At 40.1% G+C, this 22384-nt stretch overlaps 1 protein-coding gene across 1 annotated transcript in view; it reads right to left on the bottom strand.

Annotated features, from left to right (window-relative positions):
- LAMA3 (laminin subunit alpha 3) overlaps window positions 1-22384 on the bottom strand; it is a 107022-nt gene that overhangs the window by 44285 nt on the left and 40353 nt on the right. The window contains 18 exon segments of the mRNA XM_053985477.1: window positions 1159-1323; window positions 2687-2827; window positions 3618-3762; window positions 4395-4599; window positions 5390-5601; window positions 6120-6235; window positions 6595-6734; window positions 7552-7678; window positions 8102-8267; window positions 10499-10596; window positions 12028-12136; window positions 14096-14256; window positions 15616-15769; window positions 15904-16004; window positions 17295-17437; window positions 19164-19302; window positions 21165-21321; window positions 21730-21829. Coding sequence (XP_053841452.1) covers window positions 1159-1323; window positions 2687-2827; window positions 3618-3762; window positions 4395-4599; window positions 5390-5601; window positions 6120-6235; window positions 6595-6734; window positions 7552-7678; window positions 8102-8267; window positions 10499-10596; window positions 12028-12136; window positions 14096-14256; window positions 15616-15769; window positions 15904-16004; window positions 17295-17437; window positions 19164-19302; window positions 21165-21321; window positions 21730-21829 — 2579 coding nt within the window.

Genomic DNA, 22384 nt, shown 5'->3' with positions numbered 1-22384 from the left:
TTTGCAGTGCTGTCATTGTAAATAACGGCAAGTAATAGCAGGCCTAGGACCTAGGTAGATACTGGGACATGCAACATAAGTCAGCACTGATCTTAACAGCTGTGTTTAAAAAGGGTCATTGCCTGCTTTATATCTTGTTATGGAACAACAAAAGTACTTTTGGTTTAACACTGAAGGTGATAACGTGTGCTTTAACATGAAATTTCTTACAAAAATAATTTGTGGGCACTGAAACAAGAACCTTTATAACATCGACAAAAAGCACCCTAACTAAATGTGCTGTTCGCCTGAGATATATATACACCTCTGAGAATAGGAGAGAAGGAGGAAGAATACTTCTCTAGTCTTTAAAATGAGGACTAGGAGAAACCAAAAACTGTACCACCTTTCATGTCTTGGTGTCTACACCATTTGTTTTCTCTTGTGTGTCAGCAGGATTGCATCTGAAAAGCCTGTGTGCCCCGCAACTGGATGGTAAGTATTGGCACTGTCAGAGCTCCAAAGAGAGGGGCTCTGGGCCTGCAAGTCACCATTAGCAAGGTCCCCTGGTCGGTGTGATCCTCAGGCTGAGATGCTTATGGCACTAACCATGAGCAGAAGGCTGCTCCCATGCACGGGTCGACAGAGCAGCAAGCAGCCCGAAGAACACAAAGGGTAGAAAACCAGTTGATGCTCTTCCCAAGCAGCATATCCAAAGCAAAAGCCTGGAGGCTTTTGTGTGCCATTATGTGCAAAAGCACATAATCAGCTTTTATTCTTTTGGAAATCTGCCCAGGACATACTCTAGAGAATCTAAAGAATCGACAAGCCCTATGTGTTCTGGGTTTCAGAGCAGCCACACTGGCAAGTTCTACATGTTCTGGGCTTCAGAAAAGCAGCTAAAGGTACCAGCTGCTTGAGACATTGAAGCCATTGAGCACTTGATCATGCTGTTCACATTAAGACATGTCAGGCACCAAGCACTATGATTAATTCTGTGTTTTCAGTTAATTTCAAAACTGTACTCTGAAGTAAAATGTTGTGATTCCTGGCATGACAGGTATGAGAGGCAAGTGAAGAGAGAGAAACTTATCTAAGAAAAACAATGAGACTCTATCAATGACGCTGGTGAAAAAATGATTACCCGTTAATAAACCAGAAGAGTTAGGTGGCATTTACCTTCTCTCCCAGGTAAGATGGTGGTGCTTTCCAGTACAAATTATGCACAGAAGCTGGCAATTCTTGAACATCAGCCACCACACTGTTACTGACTGGATTGAAAGTGACTGGAATGTCCATACGTTCATCTACTGCCTCCAAGCGCCAGTTCCTCATATCCACAAACTAATGAAAAACATAAAGGAAACAAATGTTTGCCTCATCCTTTATTAAAACGTTACCAGCACCAAGTAATGAGAAGAAATTGTTTAGCCTCTGTAATTCCCTTAGATAAGATCCAACCCTTTCAGAGTCAGCCTAAAGTCTTTAAACAATGGATATTCCATGGACCTCAAAAGAGAGTGAAAATGTGAAAATGTGCCAAAACTACTTGGGATGCAGCATTTTGTTTGTCACCTGGAAGCTAAATTCTGTCTTCAGCCACAGGAAGACATAGCCTTCTGGGGGTGACTAGGAATTGTGCACACAAACCCGAGGATATAATTTGGAGATGCTTTTTAAAGTCCATTCCAAAATCAAACCCAGGCCACTAACATCAAAGACAGAGTTTGGAACAGGTTAACTGCAAGGTAGGGGACATGGCACGACATTTTAGAGAGGCAGGCAATGTAGCCTAATATTCTGCCTCTTTCATGCACATTTTATGCTTATGGCTGCTGTTTCATGAAAGACCATGCCTCTTTTTTTTATCATTATGCTGGAGGAAAGAGAATTTAATGTGTATGATGCACCAGAACAGTTCTGGGTTCTGGTGGACTGCCCTTGACTGCCCAGGGCAAAAAAACAAAAAAAAAAAATAGACATGTTTCCATAAACAGTTTTTGGTGAGGACAAGTAATGACTAGAAGAAAATCTCTACTGATTTCTTACGCCACATTTTCACCTTTTGCTTGTAAACAGTAAAGGGCACAATCTGGATTGCATCTAGTCTATGTCTAAACCTTAACTAAATTCCTCATCCACCATTCTTGCTCTTCTTTCTTTTCCTTTCTCTTGCCTTTTTTTAGCAGCTGTTGCTTTTCTCTTTGTAGTCTTCAGCATTTTACTCTTCATTTATACTACTAAAAATCTTTGTTTCTCACACTTAATGTCATTTCTCTTTTACAGGGAGGGAATAAAGACAATTTTCACAATCTCTGTAGAATCTGTCACACAGTTCTTAAGAATGCATCTATAATATAGACATGTAAAATGATATGTGCTTATCAAAGCATCTTGAATCACTGACTTTAATGATGACATAGAGTTTGAAGATAAAGCAAGCAAGATAAAGGCCAGCTCAACTTCAGTCCAACTACTGACTTGTAAACAAACAGATGAGAAGGGACATTTCTGCTGAACAGCATTTTCAGACTACTCCTAATCTTAAGAAGGCTGCACTAAATCTTCACTTGGAGAATTGCTTGGAGAATATTTCTCATCCTTAGAAACTAATAAAATATATTTTTGACTTTGGAAGAAATCTGGAATTTCCTTAATGGAACAAGTGTAAGTTCATGATAGAAAAGAAAAAAGATCTTTGGTACACCTTGGTTCTACGATGATCCGTACTGTGACAGCTGCTGGTTGCCCCAAAACAAAAGCAAGGTGTGCATCCCCTGGGGTTAGAAGGGTTCAGATAAAAGGATCCTGGTCTGCAAGTGTCACATGCTGCACCTTCAACATTCTCCTGTTAAAGCATAGTTCAAAGAAATTTCAGTGCTTTTCTTCTTGCTTTGCTGACGTCCCCAAAACTTCCTGCACATGAAATAAATCTTCTGAAAGAATATATAGTTAAATGTATAAAAACAAATGAATGAAAATACGTGGGTGTCTGGATAGACTATATTCCAAATGCAAGTAAAACTGTCTTGGAGGTTATCTTATAGGCTTTCTTTCCAGTTTATAATGTGAAATGTGAACCACTGAGTAATAAATATTAGTCAGAGACAGCTGGTAACTTCCTTGCCAAAACCCGCCTGCTGGCTTTTGCAAACCCACAGTATAAAAGGTCACTTGTGAAAGTTCACATTTATCACATTTAATTATGCAGATCAGAACAAAAGAAGATTTCCTAGCTATAATGATGTGGCAAAATGTCAACTGACATAATATGGCTAAAAAAAGCATGGGACTTGGTTAACATCCAAAAGGCAAGATGCAGATGGATAAAGTGGATCTGTGCAGAATACATACTGCTTCAGTGATTCAATGGGCATCTACTCTGCAGCTCTCTAACATCCTGCAAAAACTAAGACCACCTGTACAACTGACAGATATTGAAGCCATGAAAAAAAATGGTATTTAATGTTACCATGATCATCTGTGCACATACTGCAAAGTGTGATGGCTTCGTACAGCTGCATTTATTTTTTACTGAAAATTTAATGCTAAACTCACTTTATTCACCATTATATATTAAATAGTCACTGGCATGCAAATGATGCTTGTGAATGCAGAAGTAATTTGATTTCTCTGACCTTGCAAAGACAAATTCCTGTGTGGGGATCACAAACATCTGGCTCTGTTCCATCTCTGTTACAGCTACATGGCACACAGTTAGGGAAACCATAAGTTCCAGGAGCACACTGATCACACCGACGTCCTTTTATTCCTGGTTTGCATCTTCATCAATAAACACAGAGGAGAGGGTCAATAAGGGAGGTGGGAATGGAGCAGGGAAGGGAAAATAAAACAACAGGCAGGTGGATGTTCAAAGGGATTGCATGGCTATGACACAACTTTATGACTTCCACAGAGAAAAAGCAACAGGTTAGTACTGTTCTCAGATTTTGGATAGTGTGACATTTTAAATGGCCACAGAACTGAGTAGGAATGGATTTCTTTTTTTTATCTGAAGGATGAAAATGCTCACAATAGAATTAGACTTGTGCAGCTATGCAGTGCTTGCAGTGCAGAACTACTCTCTCTGTACACCAAGGCGTAAAACATGGATATTGAATATAGGTAAGCAGAGCTGGAGGAAGATTTATAGCTGGAAAATGTACTTGGGTATTACTCAAGGCATGCACCTGGTAACAGAAAAATGGGGAATTGCAAGCATATAAATAATTACAGGGACTTCAATGACCCACAAAGCTTGTGTTGGTTTACAACTGTTCTCAGTGGATAAAATCCATTTTACTCACACTGAAGAGTGAATAACTTAAATTTCCCATACTCTCTCCAAACACCTGAAAAGAGTATTGAAGCAAAACATTCATGCATTGTTTATAACACACATAACCCAAACTTACTTGCATTGCCCACTGGTTTTATCACATTCTGGGCTTGCCACATCAACAATTCCTTTTTCTGAGCAGTTGCAGCTCTTGCAGCCAGCAAGGGGATGATAGCTGAAGTAATACTTCTCACACACTTCACATTTTGGCTTCACAGTTCGTGGAGGGCAGATGCATTTACCAGTCACATCATCACAAAGATGCTGCCCACAGTTGCATACTAGATCAAAGAAATTGTTCTACAAATCAACCACATCTCATCTTACAACAATCAACTCTTATTGAATATGCAACAAATACACACAACCTTTATGTATAGAAAACATGACTCTTCTCTCACTAGTTTGAAGTTCAGGGTCATAGAAACCAACTATGTGACTGCAACAATAGCTTCAAAGAGCAGGTTTAGTGCTTGGCTCTTTTCCACAGATTGGTTGCTTAACTTCACCACAGACATTGTTTATCACTTGCCAAAACTGCCAAGGATTAGTTTTGGTGTCAAGGGCGCCACTTTTATAAAGCAATGTTTAAAAACATCAAGTATAGTATCTATGAAAGCAGCTGAGGACTGTTGGTGTAATCTAGAGATCTGTTGTTATTAACATCAGAGGAATTAGGAATGCTGTGTCTCTGATTATCTATGGAACAGCTAGAAGGTGTAAAATGGGATGAAACATTAACAACTTGTAAATGATTCAGCAGTCAGCACAGAAAAAATCCATTTCACTGGCAATATGGATTTTAACCAGTTAAGCTGTAAGCCTACTATACCTGATCAGACAACACATGCAAAGGCTCACTTCACCACAAGCTAGGTGTGCTTTAGAGGAATGGGATTTTCTCTGCCTTAAACTGGAAGCTACGCTATGGTGAAGCTAAAACAGCCTGACCAGCCTCTCACAGGATCAGGCTCTACAAAGAAAAGTCAGGCTGCAGTACATCTGCAGCAAATTCAGAGGATTAAGCAGGTGGCCAAGTCAGGAGCTGAAGGAGTGCAAGCACATACTCACACTTGCAAAATGGGAATCCATAGTAGCCGGTTTGGCATCGGCTGCACTGGCGACCGATGACGTTGGGTCTGCAAACGCACTGCCCTCCCAGGGGGCTGCACGTAGGGCTAGTGGCACCTGCGCTGTGGCAATCACACGGCAGGGCTCCGTTGTTGTAGAAAGCCACCAGTGACCTTACAGAGTCCTTGCAGAAGGCTGATGATCGTTCTGGGCTATTTAAATTGAAATATAAATCATGTAAGTGCCGGAACTCAGGATTGTTATGAGAGTGCTTTGCAGTGGTTCAGTAAATTAGGGTTCTGTCTTTCAAACAGTTTGACACAAGGATGGCATCAGCACACATGCAAGGATATACTTTAATTAAATTGGGGTGAATAGCTTTGAACATGCAGGTAAGAGGTTTTTTCATAGCAAGTGTGTATTAGTTGTATCAGTTCAGACATGCCAAGCAAAATACCAAATACCAGAGATGGAAATACCAAAGACAGGAAGATGACATGAATTTTCCTCTTTTGTATTGTGAGCAATAAAGCTCTACCTTTACATTGCATTTGCAATAGAAAGTCATGGAAAAATGACTCATGGAAATTCAGTGGGCTAGCATAAGCCATGAAAAGCATTTTAATGTAGCACAATTATAGGGATTTAAGACAGCTCTTTAATGCAGAGTAAAAGTAATATTATTCCCAGTTTGTTGTCAATGCTCAGTTTTTTAGAAAGTGATGCTTACTCAATATAAAAACTGTTTCCTCCACATTGGCTGATAAAATCAAATGACTTGTCCACTGTCTTTTTGTCAAGAATTTTGTAACTGTAGGTGTCTGCTGGAACAACTAAGATATTTTCCTTAAAACAATAAGAAAGCTAAATTGTACATTTCAGAGAAAAACAAAAAGATACAAGCTAAGGCATTTACACATTTAAATGTTGCTTCATTATACATTCTGAATTTTTTCAAATCAATTTTTCAATTTTTAAGATTTTAACCAAAAATAAGAAAATAACTGCCCTCACAGTTGTGATGCTACAGTGTCCAACAAAAACTCTGCAGATTATCTTAAAAATAAAACCAAGAGCAGTGTGAATATCCTAAAAATCTGAAACACAACATTAATTTTTTATTGGCTTTTATCTTTGCATCTGTCTCTAAATGAATGGTGAAACTGAGAATAACATTTTCAAGTACATTTACGTAATATACGTACCAGAACCAGCATTCTTCCATCCGGTATCATCACTGTAACAGAGACCATGGGTTCAGAAATGTCAAGCTCAATTTGATTTGCCGCAACCACCTGAACCCGACAGCCAGAAGTATGAGGGCAGAATGAAGCATTGAAAGTTCCTAGAAGAAAAAATATATTGGGTTTATGTAGAGAAGGTTTTGGTTGCAGGGGGCTACTGGGGCGGGTTCTATGAAAATCTGTAAGAAGCTCCTCCCATGTCCCACAGAGCCAATACCAGCCAGCTCCAAGACAGACCCAACACTGGCCAAGGCTGTGTCTGACCATGGTCGCACCTCTGGAATAATATATTTAAGAAAGGGGGAAAAACACATCTCAACAGCAGGTACAGCCAGAAAGAGGAGTGAGAACTTGCAAGAGAAACAACTCTGCAGTCACCAAGGCCAGTGAAGCAGGAGAGCTCCAGGTGCTGGAGCAGAGATCCACCTGCAGCCCCTGGAGGAGATCCACTCAAGAGCAGGTGGATACTCAAATAGGGTCCCTGAACCTCTGGGAATTCCACATTGGAGCAGGCTCCTAGCAAGCCTTGTGACCCCATGGTCACACGGGAGCAGTTAGTGAAGAAGTGCAGCCCAGGAGAATGACTCATGTTGGAGAAGTTGGTGGAGGGTTGGCTCCCATGTGAGGGACCCTACACTAAAGCATGGGAAGAGTGTGAGCAGTCCCTTACTGAGGAGGGAGAAACAGAGGCAACCTGTGATGAACTGAGTACAGCCCACATTCTCTGTATCCATGTGCCACTCAGTGGGAGGAGTTGGAGAAATTTGGGAGTAAAGCTGAGCCCAGGAAAAAGGGAAAAGTGGAAGGAAAGTGTTTGAAGCTTTGGGCACCTGGTGTCCATCCGAGGTCAACTCAACACAGCTCCATATCCCGAAATGCTAAGAAAGGAAAGGGGTTAGGTCAAATTCAGATGCCTACCTGACCACACATCTCCGGCATTCACATGGACTTGCACAGAGAATGCTGGGTGTGCCGGCTGATAAAAATGTACCACAAATACATATCTGCCCAAGTGGGGCACTCTGCCACTCAAGGTGATCTGGTTCTGGAGAAACAAGAACAGCTCTGGTATTAAATCACAGAATAGATTTATTTTGTGAAACATTCTTCGGCTTATCAGCTGTGCTCAGTGCCCCCTACCTGCAGTGAAAGAGAGGGGGCTTAGCATCTCTCAGCAGGTTCAACTTCTTTGAGGAAAATGGCATTACAACTGCATGCTCTGTTTGCCTGCCAAGCACATTTAACACTCTTCTGCAGTCTATGAGACTGTTGTGTAGTTCAGAAAGAAGCTGGTGTTTGGGTTTTTTTTCCCCTCCATTCTTTCTATTGTCTCTGTGGCTTACTCAGTTTGCAACATTTTCATCATATAACATCATCCAATTTTGATTCTCTTACAGCTTTTCATCTATTTAATTTTATTAAGAACATACCTTGTGACTTGCAAAACAAAGTTTTCAAAATCTGGTACCTGTAATGGTGCCAAGGTGATGCCACGAACTGAACCAGCAGGGAAAGTGGCACTCAATGGATCATGGAGTATATTCTCCTCTACTTCGGAAATCTTCCCATCTTTGAATGCATCCAAAACCAAAGCTCCTGGTGGAGTTTCAAAAACTGAGGGAATGCATGCTGCACTAAACACAGAACCACAGTAATCATCCTTGGGGCCAGGAGAAAGTTTTAATCATAACAGGAAAAGCTACTAACTCACAAAAGTCAGTGTATTAGACTGTATTGTAATTGATAATGCAATAATAACCCCTGTACCTATGTGGATTCTTTGTGAATGATCAGAAAGTAAAGGAAAACAAGAGGTATGGATTTAACTTCCATAAGAAGGGGAAAGTGTGTACACTTTTAATGTGTTAACTGATTTTATTCACAAAAAACTTCCATAACTTTAAGTTTCAGTGGAAAGAATTTGCTAAAGAGGAGGAAACTTAAGGGAACCAGAAGCACTAAAAATTAAATACATTTTAGTTAATCCAGTTAGTTATATTCACCAAAATCTGTACTAATATTGCATTCTCAGTTGTACAAATATTTACATAGGTGTATCCTTTAAACATGCAAGTTTTCCCACTGAAGTCAATGGGACTACTTAAGTAGTTAGAAGTTAAGTATATGCTCAAATATTTGTAGAACTGGAGCCAAAATAAATAACAGTACTCCTTGAAAGCATACTTATTCATTCACTGCTGTGTTTAACTATTTCTTCCTTGGCATATTTAGTTCTGGAATTGAGAGAAGAATTTTCAAAGACTGCAGGATAAAATATTTTTGGGGGTTTCCTGGTTGTATTTGTTCACTTCTAGTAAGTACTCAACAGACAATGATTAATCTTTGATCAAGATAGGGCCAGAACTGGAATGGCAAGTATGTTTCAGGGCCAGAACTGAGATGTATTTGCCAGGCCTGTGTGGGAAATCATGTGCAGCATCCATTTACAGTACTGTTAAACTGAGCCAAGACTCTGCATCTTTCAATTTGATGAACTTAAACACTTTCAGGAAAGCAAAAATGCTGGCAGATAGCAATAAAAACAAAACAAAAACCTACAGTAAACAATGCAAATTTAACAAGAGTTTTAAAAAATACCCAACACAAAACCAAAGTCAAATGTGTAAGTTTCTACATTAGTTTTATCTTGAATCATGTTTTTCACCCATGATTCTTTCCCTGTTTTACTCAAAATATAAATGCCTCTATTTGCAAAATAACTTTGGGTGAATGACAAGTATTTTCAGTCTTAGAAAGCTGCTCTCAGTGGTAACACTGAGCAGAAGAATTAAAGTTGTGATTCAATGCTATGCATGCTTGGAAACCAAGCACAGTCACATGTTTTTATCCAATTTACTATCCAGATTTTTCTGCTTTCTGTTTCAATTCAACCATTATATTACAAGCTACCATTTGGAAAACTATTAGACCAAATCACCAACTCTTTTTGCCTTTAATGTCCCGCAAATGACATATACTTTTATTTTTTACTGCTAAATCAGTAGGAAGAAAGGACTAGGCATCACGAGGCACATCATGGGGAGTGCAACAGGCACTGAAATGTGGAGGTCCCTAATTTGGAAGCTGCAGTGACAGTTCCTCTCTGTCCCCAAAGAACAAAAGATGGGGAGGGGAAGAGCTTCAACAGGACAGAGGAGATGCTCTGCGGAACCTAAACCTGACCACTGGGAAGGCAAGGTTCAGGTTCAGATCTTCACAGCACGAGAAGAGCAGTCAGCCTGGATCAACCAAGCAGTGCATGAGTCCCCTAATTACTGGTCCTATAAAGTATGATGGAGAAGAGGGATAGCTGGCATTACTGTGTGAGGTGAATGATGAGGGCACACGTACCCTAAGGGCCCCTCAATGACAGGAAAAAGGGAATGGTTTGTTTGGGAAGCAGAGGTTTACATGTGGAGTAATTTGATGCTGCCAAATTGTGTATGGAAGGGCAGTCACATCCCACACCTAGTGACAAATTACATTTTGGGACAGCTGAAGCAGTAACATCCTAAAACTCCAGATGGAACAGTAAGCATTTCAGGCCACTAAGGCAGGGGTGATTTTCCAGCTTGGACACCTTGGCGTACTGGATGGTGTGTGAAAGATGCATATTTTCTTACACATCAGCACTGGGTAGTTCAGATGGGCCAGGAAAAGGCTGTTATCAACAAAATTCTGTGCAAAGACTGTCTAGATTAACACTAACATTTCAGCTTCTTTACAAAGACTACTTTACAGAAGTGGCCTACAAATCACCTGTGAGTCACTGAGAAAAGCTTCACTCAGAAGAATCAAAACACCATTTATTCTACCTTTCAAGGTTGTCCTCAGATAATAGGAAGGATAAAACCAAGCAAGTTACCTTCCATCACTGTTACTCCTGTAAGCAGCTATGCACTGTACTTTAGGATCCACGTATTCTGGAGAAAATTCTTCAGCTGATATAATGCAAACCTTGTGCTGAAAAACAAGCACAAGGCACGATTAATATCATAAATAACAGGGCCAGGCCTGAACAGGAAGGATGAAGCCTAATTTTAGCACAGGGAGATATGAGCCCAAAGCCATGTTCTGTCATGGACCTCCCACAAGATTTCAGATCCCTTTGCCTCCCTGCACCTCAATGCCTCAGGGTTAAATAGTATTTTTCTGTCCTTGTCAAGGGAATATTGGCTGTTCAGGAGGGAAATAACTAAAAGGTAAGTATATATGTGTGGTAAGGGGAAAGACAGAAGACCAGCTCAAAGGCTGAGAAGCAAGGCAAGGAATGTAGAGAGGTAGGAGGGAAAAGCCCTTAGAGACTTTTGGACCCTGGGGGAACTCCCAGACTTTCTCAAATAAAGGCACAAACACTTGCTCGTGCAAAGTCCACGGGAGTGAGTTTCAGTGGCACCAGGATTTCTCTCCCAGGATTCAGAACTCATTTCAAAAGAAGCAAGACCTCATAAGGGATTTTTTTATTTTAACTAAAAGTAGGCATAAAGAAATGAATCTGTGGTAGTCCTGCTGTACCCATGGTGGTAAGGACATAAGGGAAAGCATTGGAGGTGGCTCCCATTTGCCTCTCTGCTCTGCATGAATGACAGGAATGTCTTTAACCCCAAGACTGCTGCCATTGACCACATGATCAGTGTCTATGTATCAGAAACACTTCTTTTCCCCTCTCCCATCTTTTGCTAAGTGCAGCCTTTACAATTAAAGATTGTGAAGGCTGGATCTTGTTAACACAGCAGCTGCTGCAGGAAGCTAAAATGTAAAAGGTTAGTTTATACTGACTCATGAAGTGAAGAAAACATGTATCAGCTGTTAGGTCTGCTAGTTCTTACTAGCTGGGTTGGAACTCAAGATTTTAACAAACCTCGTGTTTCTAAAATAGAAAGCAGAAACAACACGTAAGAAAATTAACTCTCCAGAAAAGTATATTCCTGGTGCGGCCAAAAGAGGTCAGTGAAGGCTTTTTATTTAAAATACCTAAAAGCTATATGATCAATGAATGCATTTATTACCCGAAATAAATGCATTTATTACCTGAATTTTGTAAGAGACATGGGTTTTGAGGATTTATAAAAAATGAAAGATAAAAAAGACAATAAAAAATTATTGTATAAAAGCTACCAGAATATGTTTCCTCTGAAGTTTACTTGTAGAAGAGAAAGGGGAACTGAAATAAAGCACAAGAAAGCTGGAAAAAACCTTGCCAATAAAGGCAAAGTTCTGTTTGTCTTTGACAAAGTTTGCCTCAGCATTCTGGGGTGTATATAAAGCATGTCTAGTCAAGCATCTAATATACATAATTTCACATGTTATCTTACAGAATGTGAACGTAGGGAGACAAGTATCTTTGTTTACCCCATCAAGTATTACCAAAGGGAAAAGGAAATGTCAGCTTACCAGAAGAAAATTACTTGATGACGCCTTCAGACGTATCTTTGTGTCTGCTAGAAGGTCATAGGCTGCAACGCGATTCCTGTCATCAACTACAACGCTGCGACAAAGGAAACTGAGACAGAAAGCAGGATTGAGGATGAGCCTGCTGGCGTTGCCACGTTGTTCAGGCTGCCACCTAGCTTCACTGCCTGGCTGTTGGCTAGCCACAGCACCTGGCCCTCCTGCTGGACCATAACTAACCTGCCCATGGCCACTGTGGAACATGCACTGTCCTTGCCAGTGAGACACAGGATCTACCACGTACTAAACACTGCTTATCCTGGGTGGGTTAGAGCTGAAGCCTTCAGATCTCAGCTCAGACACCCATCTGAGCTACTGGCTTAGTAGGATGTGGACAGACAACTACTCATAGATGCTACCTGCAGACATTTTCACCCTGTGTAACGTGGTGTTACACACTGTGGTGTGTAACTAATATTCTCCTGCCTGGGCCATGATCCTTGAGGTGCCAGCACACACCATTTGCTCCTTTCCACTACTGCCACGGGCCTCTGAGGATGTGAATCAGCAGCTCTTGCACACACAGTGGCAGCTGGGCAAGGCCTGATCTTAGGAAGCTATTCTGTACGCTGATATACTCCTCAATGCAAGTGAAAAAACAGGTTTGCCTCCTCTACAAACCAGAGAATGTGTAAGTTTTGCTCTTGTTTAAAGCACAGGTCAGAAAAAAGGTCAGCTCAGGGCTAGGGACATGTAAAACTAGAGAAATATAGCTCCCTTACTCATGATTTGCTCAAAGCCTGTGATGTTTTATTCTCTTATTTGGAATAGTCAAGCTCACTGAGCTGTACGAAAGTTTGGCACAATATATTACAAATTCTACAAGTTACTGTTATCTACACGTACCTCACTATGTCATTGCTTGATTTATTTTTTATCAGAAGAGATTTGCACCTTCCTGTTTGGGAAAGATGACACAGCACCTCACTGACAATGTGACCACTCAGTTCATGCAGAATGTCTGCAGAAGGGAATTGCTGCATTGCTACATTAAAGTAGCAAGGGCTTTCTTTGTATTTCCATTAACATGTTTCTAATGTATCATATAAACAAACAAGTATGTCCAAAATCAGCCTATAAAATATGGGGAAAAAATGTGGGTGTTTTGGGGGAAAAAAAGCCACCAAAACCCCAATAAAATGGAAGATTTATAGCAAGAAGTTTGGGGCTTAAAGTGTTATGTAATGGGCTAAAATAAGAGCTTTCCCCAGCAATAACCTGACAAGGTCACTGCTCCACATGGCTGTGCTCTGTATCACAAACATGCTGATGAAAATGATTTTTCTTACTGGGTAATTTCATCCTGAATATCCCTAACCCTCCACTCTGCCAAGCAGTTGGCTCATGGGAGTAAAGGCTGCATGTCTGGCAGTCCCCTGGCACTGGGTAGGCTCTCCCAAGGGCTCAAAATAAGCTGAGGTGCTCAAGTGTTAAAGACAGTCTCACTCAGGACAGGCAAAATCTCTTGTGCAGAAACATCTGCAGTAACCTCATCAGTCAACAAGGATAAAGAAGCATTTGGCTGAAGCCTACAGCCTAAGAGCCAGAGGATGACTACAGGCAGAATTTCAGAGACCTTTATACTTCTGCTTCAGCAAATCCTGTTAGAAACGGTGGGAATACTCTTGGAAAACTGGCTGCTACATTTTTTATAGCCAAAGCCCTTAGACACAATTTTAACTGAAGAAAATGAGTGCAGGCATCTGCAGCCAACAGCGATGCTCTTCCAGTGGACTTGGAGATTAGTAGTTTATAAGGATTTAAAAATGTATATAAAAAAGTAACCCTTTGAATAGGAAAACAATTCATTGAAGCAGTGGCAATATTTAATGAGCTGACTGCACAAAGAGAATTAAAAACCTCTACAAAATCCACAGAATCCTGCACCTGCTTTTAAATCACCCTAGAATTTGAACAATCTACATGGTAAAATGGATTCCAATATATAAAAAGTATAATTACATTCAAAATGCTTATTTAATCATTTAGCGATTATTTCAGAAACTCTCACCTGTATTTACAACTGTATATTCTCACTCTGCCTTCAGTGACAGGTCCAGGGCTATGTACTGTTACCTCTGCAGTGTTTACCTGATCGTCTTCGTTGGCATATTCAAAAACCAGAACATAGCGACCCACTTGAGGAACATTTATGGTCATCTCTAAATTGACCTGGGTCAAAATAATTGAAAAACAAAAAAGGAGTTAAATCCTTCACTCCCTTTTCTTGCAGGAAGCTCCCATTTCCTGCTCTTTTGACTGGTCAGCATTAGTCCAGAGCCAGTCTTGCAGTGTCTCAACAGAAGACACCCAGCAGAATGCAAGCAATGCTTATAAATATCACTTTGTCCTCTAACAAGAGTCAAACAAGTTCAAGAAACAGCTGTCATTATAACAGTTCTAGGAAAGCTGTAAAATAACACTGGGAAATTGCTATATTATTATTTCTCTTCTCCCCAGCAGAAAGGGAAGAAATGTTAAGATGCTAAAAAATTGTCACCATCATCTCGAAGCTATCCTTAACAACACACAGAAACTGAGTTTACTTCTCCACCAAAAAATATTTCCAGGAACACAAAATTCCTACTGTAGCAATGCTGTATTTTGATTCCCTACTCCCTGAAGAGTGAAAGCATCTTCTCCAGCAAACAATAATACTTTAAAGCATTTAAATACTTTAAAGATTTTCTTTTAGGCTACTTGCACAAAGTGGTTAACACAATATTTGATGCAAAATACTTCTAAGTAGTTAAGTGCTGTGGTTACAAAGGTTTTGCTTCAGTTGACTACATAATTATTTTCAAATTTTTCTCAGTATTTCCTTAGGCTACAAACACTTAAACATGTAAATAATTCTGTCAACAGCCCTCTTGACTTCACTGCAATTATTCATACCAGTAAATTTTGCACATGCATCAGTGGTGAAGCACCAGAGCCTGTGGCATGTGAGTATTCTTGCTGTACTTGGTATTTTTTAAATTAATAACCAAACACAGTAATAGAGGCCATAATCATTTTACATCACTATCACATAGTTGATAAAATACCTTACTTTTTGCCAAACACACTTCTAGTAGATCTTCTCATTTCATAAAACATGCTTTGCTTTCAAAGGACCTACAGCAGTGGTATAATTGCTTCGGCTTGTTTTTCAGTAAAGCAAACATTTTACCTAAGTGTAGCTATTTAAGAAAAAAAAGGATTAATTTAGAGTGATGTATGTACACCATTTCTGCTGACAAATCATTATATCATTTCTTCTGAACAAGCCAGTATGCCTAAAGGAGAAGGTTTTTTATCTAATGAAATGCTTTTGCCAGAGTGGAATGTCCACTCCAGTCACAGTTATAAATCTGCCTACACTGATACTTTTACATAGTTTTGTGTAAAATTCAGAGCTTGGTGCCGAGTCAGTTTTAGGGATATGTTAAGATTTGAAAATCCTGAGCTATAAATCTGCAATCATTTTAGTCTGGTAGGTTTATAGTCAACAACACAGATGGGACTGCAATTAGCAGGCAGGAATCTGACCTCTCTTCCACTGATATGGGCCATCACTGGCTGACTGGGAGCTGGCTGTCGCACAGGTATTCTTCTGGATTCTCCCCCGTGTCTGAAATGCACTGCCTCTGAACCAAGGACACAGGAAAATCCGCCCAGGGGCAAATGCTGATAGAGCAAGCAGCTTACACCAAAAAAAAAAAAAAAAAAAACCAAAACCAAAAAACATAACCACAGAGTTATTATAGTTTTCAAGTGCAGCAGGATGATAACAAAATAAACCAAGGCACTGGTTCAGGCTGTAACACATCTACTGACTGTTCTGCTGAAGCAGGCCCAGGATGTGTGCAAGGCTCCGTAACGCGGATCTGCAACAGGGATGCCTCGTAGTAATCACTAGGTAACAGCACCAGATAATCCTAAGAACAAAGAATACAACAAATGCTAAAACACTCTAACAATGATAAAAATAACATTTCCAGGCTTTCACAATATAACAATGAATGAAACCAATCACATAAACAATTTGCACAGAGGGTATCTGCAAGATGTGGGTGGGCCTTTTTCTGTTACTACTTGGGCCAATAACATCAGAATGTGTTTCCCTAAGCCTGTAATTTCAGAAGGATGGCATGAAGGAAACTGCCCTGTGAGCAGGGAAACTCTGAAGCCAGTCTCCCATCATGTACAAGACAGTGCACTGAAGGGAGCTTCCCTGCAGCTCAGTAACACACAGCCAGATGCCTGTAATTTTCATCCATGAGTGCCATCCACAAGCACACAACTCAGCTCTGGGCGACTCCACACAGGAGATTCACGTATCCCAGATGACTTGATTAAAATACTCCATGTAACCTATTAAGATGTCCTTCAAAAGCTGGTATATTTTTGCTCTGCCTTGCTTACTTAAATTAATATATTAGAGCTGAAGTATAACTGTTATTGTGAGAACATGATGGGCTAAGATTATTAATATATACTTTTTCAAATGTATTTGTGAAAAAACCCTGCACAATAATACTGTCACTTTCAGCAAGAAATATGTTTGCAAGCTCTTTACTAACACTTCATGTGGTATTCCACAAATTTAATACAACCCCAGGCTTAATGACTAGAGACACTGCTTTTTATCCCTGTACAAAATATGTAAGAATTTCAGTATGCTGTCTTTGTGATCATATATATTTAAGGTTTTTCATAAATTATCATCTCAAACAATTTCTCTTTCTCCAGCAATTTCTTAGAACTGCTGCTAGAAAATTTTTCAATTTTTCAATGAATGAGAGAAAAGATAGGAGAATAAAAGCAGTCAGACATTGACCTGCACATAATGCAGCCCATTTTACATTACTCTTATGAAGACTTTTTGTCAAGAAACTAAGTCCTTGGCTGAGCTAAGCTCTAGACACAAGATCTGATATGTAAAAATTACTAATTTTTGTGAGCATTTATGCTTTGGGCTGTATGTTAATAATACCTTATCATTTGAAGGTGCAGAGTCCAGATATACTGTAAGGAGAAGAAAAATTAGAGCAGGAGAAACTCAGAAAAGAAATAAGAGGCAGAAGTGTAAATTTTCACAATTTTATTCTGTTCCTTTCACTAGTGCTGAATTTCCCTTGCTTGCAGGGTTCTTCCCAGCAAACAACTCCAGAGCAGTAACTTCATGACAACCTTCAAGCAGTTGTTTTCCTCAATTGTTTTCTTACCAAGAGGACTTCCTCTGCCATTATACTGACAGTCCATATGCCTGGAGCCAGTGAGAAAGGCTCTGTGGAGCTTTTTCCTGGGATTGTGATAAAAGCTGGCTCCTTGCTGGGCGGGAAGACAAACTCTTTGCTCTGAGCAGCCCCTGCCAAAAAACCAAAAATCAAGTAAAAAACATAAGTGACTGTGTAAAATCTCTCTACTTGCTTAGTGGGCTGGATTAATAATTTGGTCCATTACACCTTATTTGACAGGAGTTGATCAATGATTTTCAGTCAATATGCATTAGCAATGCACTCGACCAGACACAGAGCTATGAATGTTGTTTTCATTCTTATTGCTCTTGAGCAAATTGGTACAGAAAAGCAGAGTTCTGCCCCATGCAATGGCCAATTTTGCAATACCTGAAATGGCCACTTTTTCAGTTTCCCCTTCCATAATTTTTCATTCAACTTCTCTCTGCACTGACTCTCAATATGTTCAACTGACACATTTCATATTCTAATATGACTTTTAAGTCAAATGCTTCAGGTGTTGGAGGTTCTCAGTAGCATCTAAAATGTTTACTTACAGACAGATAACTTCTAGGCAGAGATGATGGGCCAGTTGTGGATGCCCCATCCACGGCAGTGTTCAAGGATAAGTTGGATGGGGATCTAAGTAACCTGGTCTAGTGGAAGGTGTCCCTGCCCATGGTAGGAGGCTGGAACTGGATGATCTTTAAACCCCCTTCTACCCAGATAATTCTGTGACTCTATGTACTACAGAAATAAAGCTGTGGTATGCTTTGTCAAATAGAAGTCGTGAGGATCAACTGTTATGAATATTAAAGGTTTCCTCTTTGAAGACCCTGGACACAGACAAAATCTGGTTCCCTGTCTCCCAGCCATTAGAAGCCAATGATGACCATAATTTCTGCCACTCTGCTGAATGGTGCCTGTGAAGTCCTCAGTTTCGTCTTACTTGAATTTTTAAAAGGATCTATAACTTTACTCCTCTCAGTAAGGCAGGAATAGTAAGACATAATTCTGCACACAGGCCTGGTATGCCCCTACCATTCAAAGGATATGGAGTAATTACCTTTTACCAGGGCCTGAAAGGCATCACATGTTTTTGAGTTCTGTAATCAGAACTAACTTGGTAGACTGGGTTCATCATTTTAAACAAATCCTACTCATTGAATGAAGGCAAAAGCCACATTTAAAACTTGAATATTAAAGGCAAGTAAACCAAACAAAGTGTTGTTACCCCTTCTTTAAAAGCTTCATAAAACCCACAGTTCAGAGCTTCCAAGTACAGGACTGAAGTACTAAGTGTGGCAAACATTTGAAGAAACAAATGCTGATTACTACTGCAAGCAGGAGTTTCATGCAAACACAGCCACATCAATTACACAGCAAAAATGTACGAGGAGAAGTCCAAAAGCACTGACACTGTTAAAAGTGATGCCTTTTAAGCAACATTAAAGACTTGACTTAGGTGCACCTTGGAGAGCCTTCTCTGATTTAACATTCACCTGAGCTGTTGCACTGCTGAGTTACACCTACCTGCTCCAGGCTGAGATTGACAAGCAGATATGCGAGCAGATAATGTTTCGCCTCCAGGGTTAATATACCTCAGGATAATGCGAAATAAGTAGAGGTTTGACTTTTCCACATTCAAAGTTATCCTTACTTCATTCTGAAAAATGGAAGTTAATAAACAAAAACAGCCATAAAGTGCTGAATTGAGGAACAGTCAGAAGCCATGCAAGCACCAGACTAAAGTCCTACAAGAAAGAGGCACATGCAGAAAAGTATATACTGGAGTGGCAATGCTGGTGTATGATAGAGGAAGACAGGGAAGCCTAGTGAGAAAATTAATTCACTTACAAGTATAATTAGTGCCAATATGCTTTCCCTCAGCAACTGAGATCTTCCCTTTAGAGCTTTTTGAGCCCAGGCTGACATAGTGGAGGACTAGGTGGAAGAGCTTAGGGGAAGCCACAGTGATAGGCATAACCACCTCTGGCTGGGAAAAATAAAAAGAGAAGGAAAAAGGAGGAATGGAAAGTACATTATTTGTTACTATCACCCGGAGAAAGAAAAACCACTTGGCACAGACAAAAAGGCACGAGCAGCTTACAAAAGAGCATAGAACAAAATCTCCTGTGAAATAAAACTCTTGTTGAATACCAGTTGATCCAGAAGGACACAGAATGGCTCAACTAACGTGTGTTAGTGTGATACAGCAACAATATTTTACTGTTATTCTCCCCACTTGTGCCATAAAGGAGGTATATGGTATCAAGGGCTGTTGATATTCCTGCCTTTCCAAGGAACAGGCCACAATCATTGATCCTGGTCTGAGGTCCCACAGCAAGCAGACACCTCAGACTGTCACTGAAACTGAGAGGATCTGCTGATCCTCTACCAGATCCTACAGCTGCTTAGAGCTGTAAGAGCAGGAATGCTGTCCTTGTCCTGGGGCCAAACTGACACCTCCAGACCCACAAAATTCTTTGCATTCACAGAGCCCCATTATTTAGTTTTCAGAAAAACTAAGATACATGTTAAGGGTCAGTGGTGGATTAGGAAAAAAACAGTATTGGTGCAATCTCATGGGTTTGGTATCTTTCTTTCCATCCTAAATCCTAAAGCTCCCTCACTATCCAGTTCCCACCAGTTCACCCATCACAATCCACCTGCTGTCCCTTTCCAAGCTACTTGCGGCACAGTGACCTCCCCACCACTGTGGTCCACTCTGCTTCCCCAAATGCAAACATTTTCTCTGTTTCCCACATCTGAGAAGAGAACAAAAAGCCTGTACAAAATGCCCCCAGAAAAGAAATGCAAAAAGCAGCTGAATTAGAAAGCAGGCATTAAGAAATCACAGACACCAAAGACTTGCCTTCATTTACCAATGTGGAATAATACTGAAAATCCAAAAATTATCTGGGATAAAAAAAGCCAAGACCGAAACAACAAAAGAAGAAAGACTGAAAAATGAAGAACATAAAGGATATGATTGTGCAATGGTTATGTTCTTTTGTCCCATGCTATAATGATTCATTAGTCCCTGGACAAATGGAGGCTGGACACGACTATACCAAAGCCCTGCTTTCAAGGTGAGTGAACAAATCCCATTTCTTACTCAAATCTACTGTTTTAAAATTCTGCTTCATTTGATCAGTAGTTCAATCCAAAGTCAGAAGGGCCCTTCTCAGAGAAATTATGGTGACTTTCTACCTGTGATTTACTTATTCCCTCAGCTGTTGTTTAGTTTATTCATAGTCTGTCATGAAACTAAAATAAATGTTGCCAATATGCCCCTGCTCACAGCTTCTTTTACTGAACCACACATTTTCCTGTTTCCTGTAATGTGAAGCTATCATTCATAATAAAAGCTGGCACCTCTCTCTTCTCTACCCAATGTAAATTCAAGTGTAAGATGATTTCAGAGACAGCACTTGGATTTACCTGAAAATCTTATGGATACAGACTGTCTTGGACCCGTGCAATTCAAATTATTTGGCCAAGCATTAATCTTCTGCTGTTCTCACTGTTCTTGGCACAATTTTTGAACTTATTATGATAGACTTTAAAGTTTTAAGTTCCCTCTTTACAACTGTCTCACAAAAAAACCAACCTCAAAGAACATTTCTGAAGAAGGCATATTTGCACAAGCAAGTGCACATGACCTGACAAAAACACCAACACTCACTAATGCAAACAGCAACATAGTGCCAAAGAGTTTGGATTAGTCAGATCCTGTCCTTTTTTCTGTCTTTTTTCCATGACCTTCCACACACATAGCAGTATTATAAAGACATATGTGCCATGCACTTTTGTTTTCATTTTCACCCCGAAGTCTTGAGTGAAATACCAGCTTACTTGTATAGAGGACATCCGTGCATATCCTCTCCAACTGAAGCTAGGAAATTCCTGAGGATCATAGCCAAACCAAATTTTCCCTCCTTGGACAGTAGTACCATCTTCAATCTCAAACTTCATGTGGTGCAGATCAGGAAAAAAATAGTTTTTTTCAGGCCTTTCAAGAAGGAAAAAAACCCGCAACAAATCAGCAAAGAATCACCAGTCTTTTATGATCTACATCTAAGGGCAAAAAGCAGTGGAAGGGAGGTGATCTGCTGATGGCTGACAAATTCTGACAGCAGCTCATAGATTCAAGACAGCTGGTAAGAGGGATGCAATGTGAATTTTCTTTTCGGAAGCTTTTACAGCTTTCCTTTTACCTTCTCCTATACAACTCTTGATAGATATATAGATACATATGCAGTATTATTGCAAAACTGGTATTGGTAATTTAAGGAAACTTCCCAGGAAAATTAGTATCAATAACCAGTACAATTTACCAAGTTAATTATCAACAAACCCAGAATGTCACATGAAAGTACAACGAGTGCTGAAGCTGTGCCAGGAGCCCAGCTGGACTCACTCCTGACAGGTGGTGCCCACGACGTGCGCCCTGCACCGGCAGCTGCCCCAGGGCTGGGAGCAGGCTGGGCTCAGGGACCCTCCAACAGCGCACCGGCAGCCTGGCATGCCAAGAGAAGAAGCCAATCAGAAAAAGAGAGATGAAAGTTATCAGCAAAAACACCACGGCTTCACCTGATTAAACATCATTTCCTCCTCCCAGAGCCCTTTAGACTCTTTCAAACACTACTTAATACATGTGCATGAGTTGCAATTATTTTGAGCTTCCCGTGTTTGTGCCCATTTCCTTTTTAATTTCTCCTTAGAATGTGACAAAAGTCCCTTTAAAAAAAAAAAACCTCAAATAATACACCCTGCCACATTGCTAAATTCAGGGCTGCAATTTTGCAGAATTGCTATTCAAATGTTTTCCTAGCAAGTCAGAATCTCTGCAGCAATATCACAAAGAACAAATATGTTAAAAAACTCCACTGACAACCACATCTAAAATCTAACTTACAAAAATTGCAAGAAGTGAATTTTTCAAAATCAGGTACCCCAATATTTAATCTGACAAAATTGCAATGTATGTGTTGATATAATATACATATTTTCAACTGACACTGCAGAACAATAGTGAATTACTTTCTACAGGAGACAGGACTTGTGGCACAAAC

The sequence above is a fragment of the Vidua macroura genome, chromosome 1, assembly GCF_024509145.1.
Source record: "Vidua macroura isolate BioBank_ID:100142 chromosome 1, ASM2450914v1, whole genome shotgun sequence".
NCBI lineage: Eukaryota > Metazoa > Chordata > Aves > Passeriformes > Viduidae > Vidua > Vidua macroura.
This window is presented reverse-complemented; position numbering and strand designations above follow the sequence as displayed.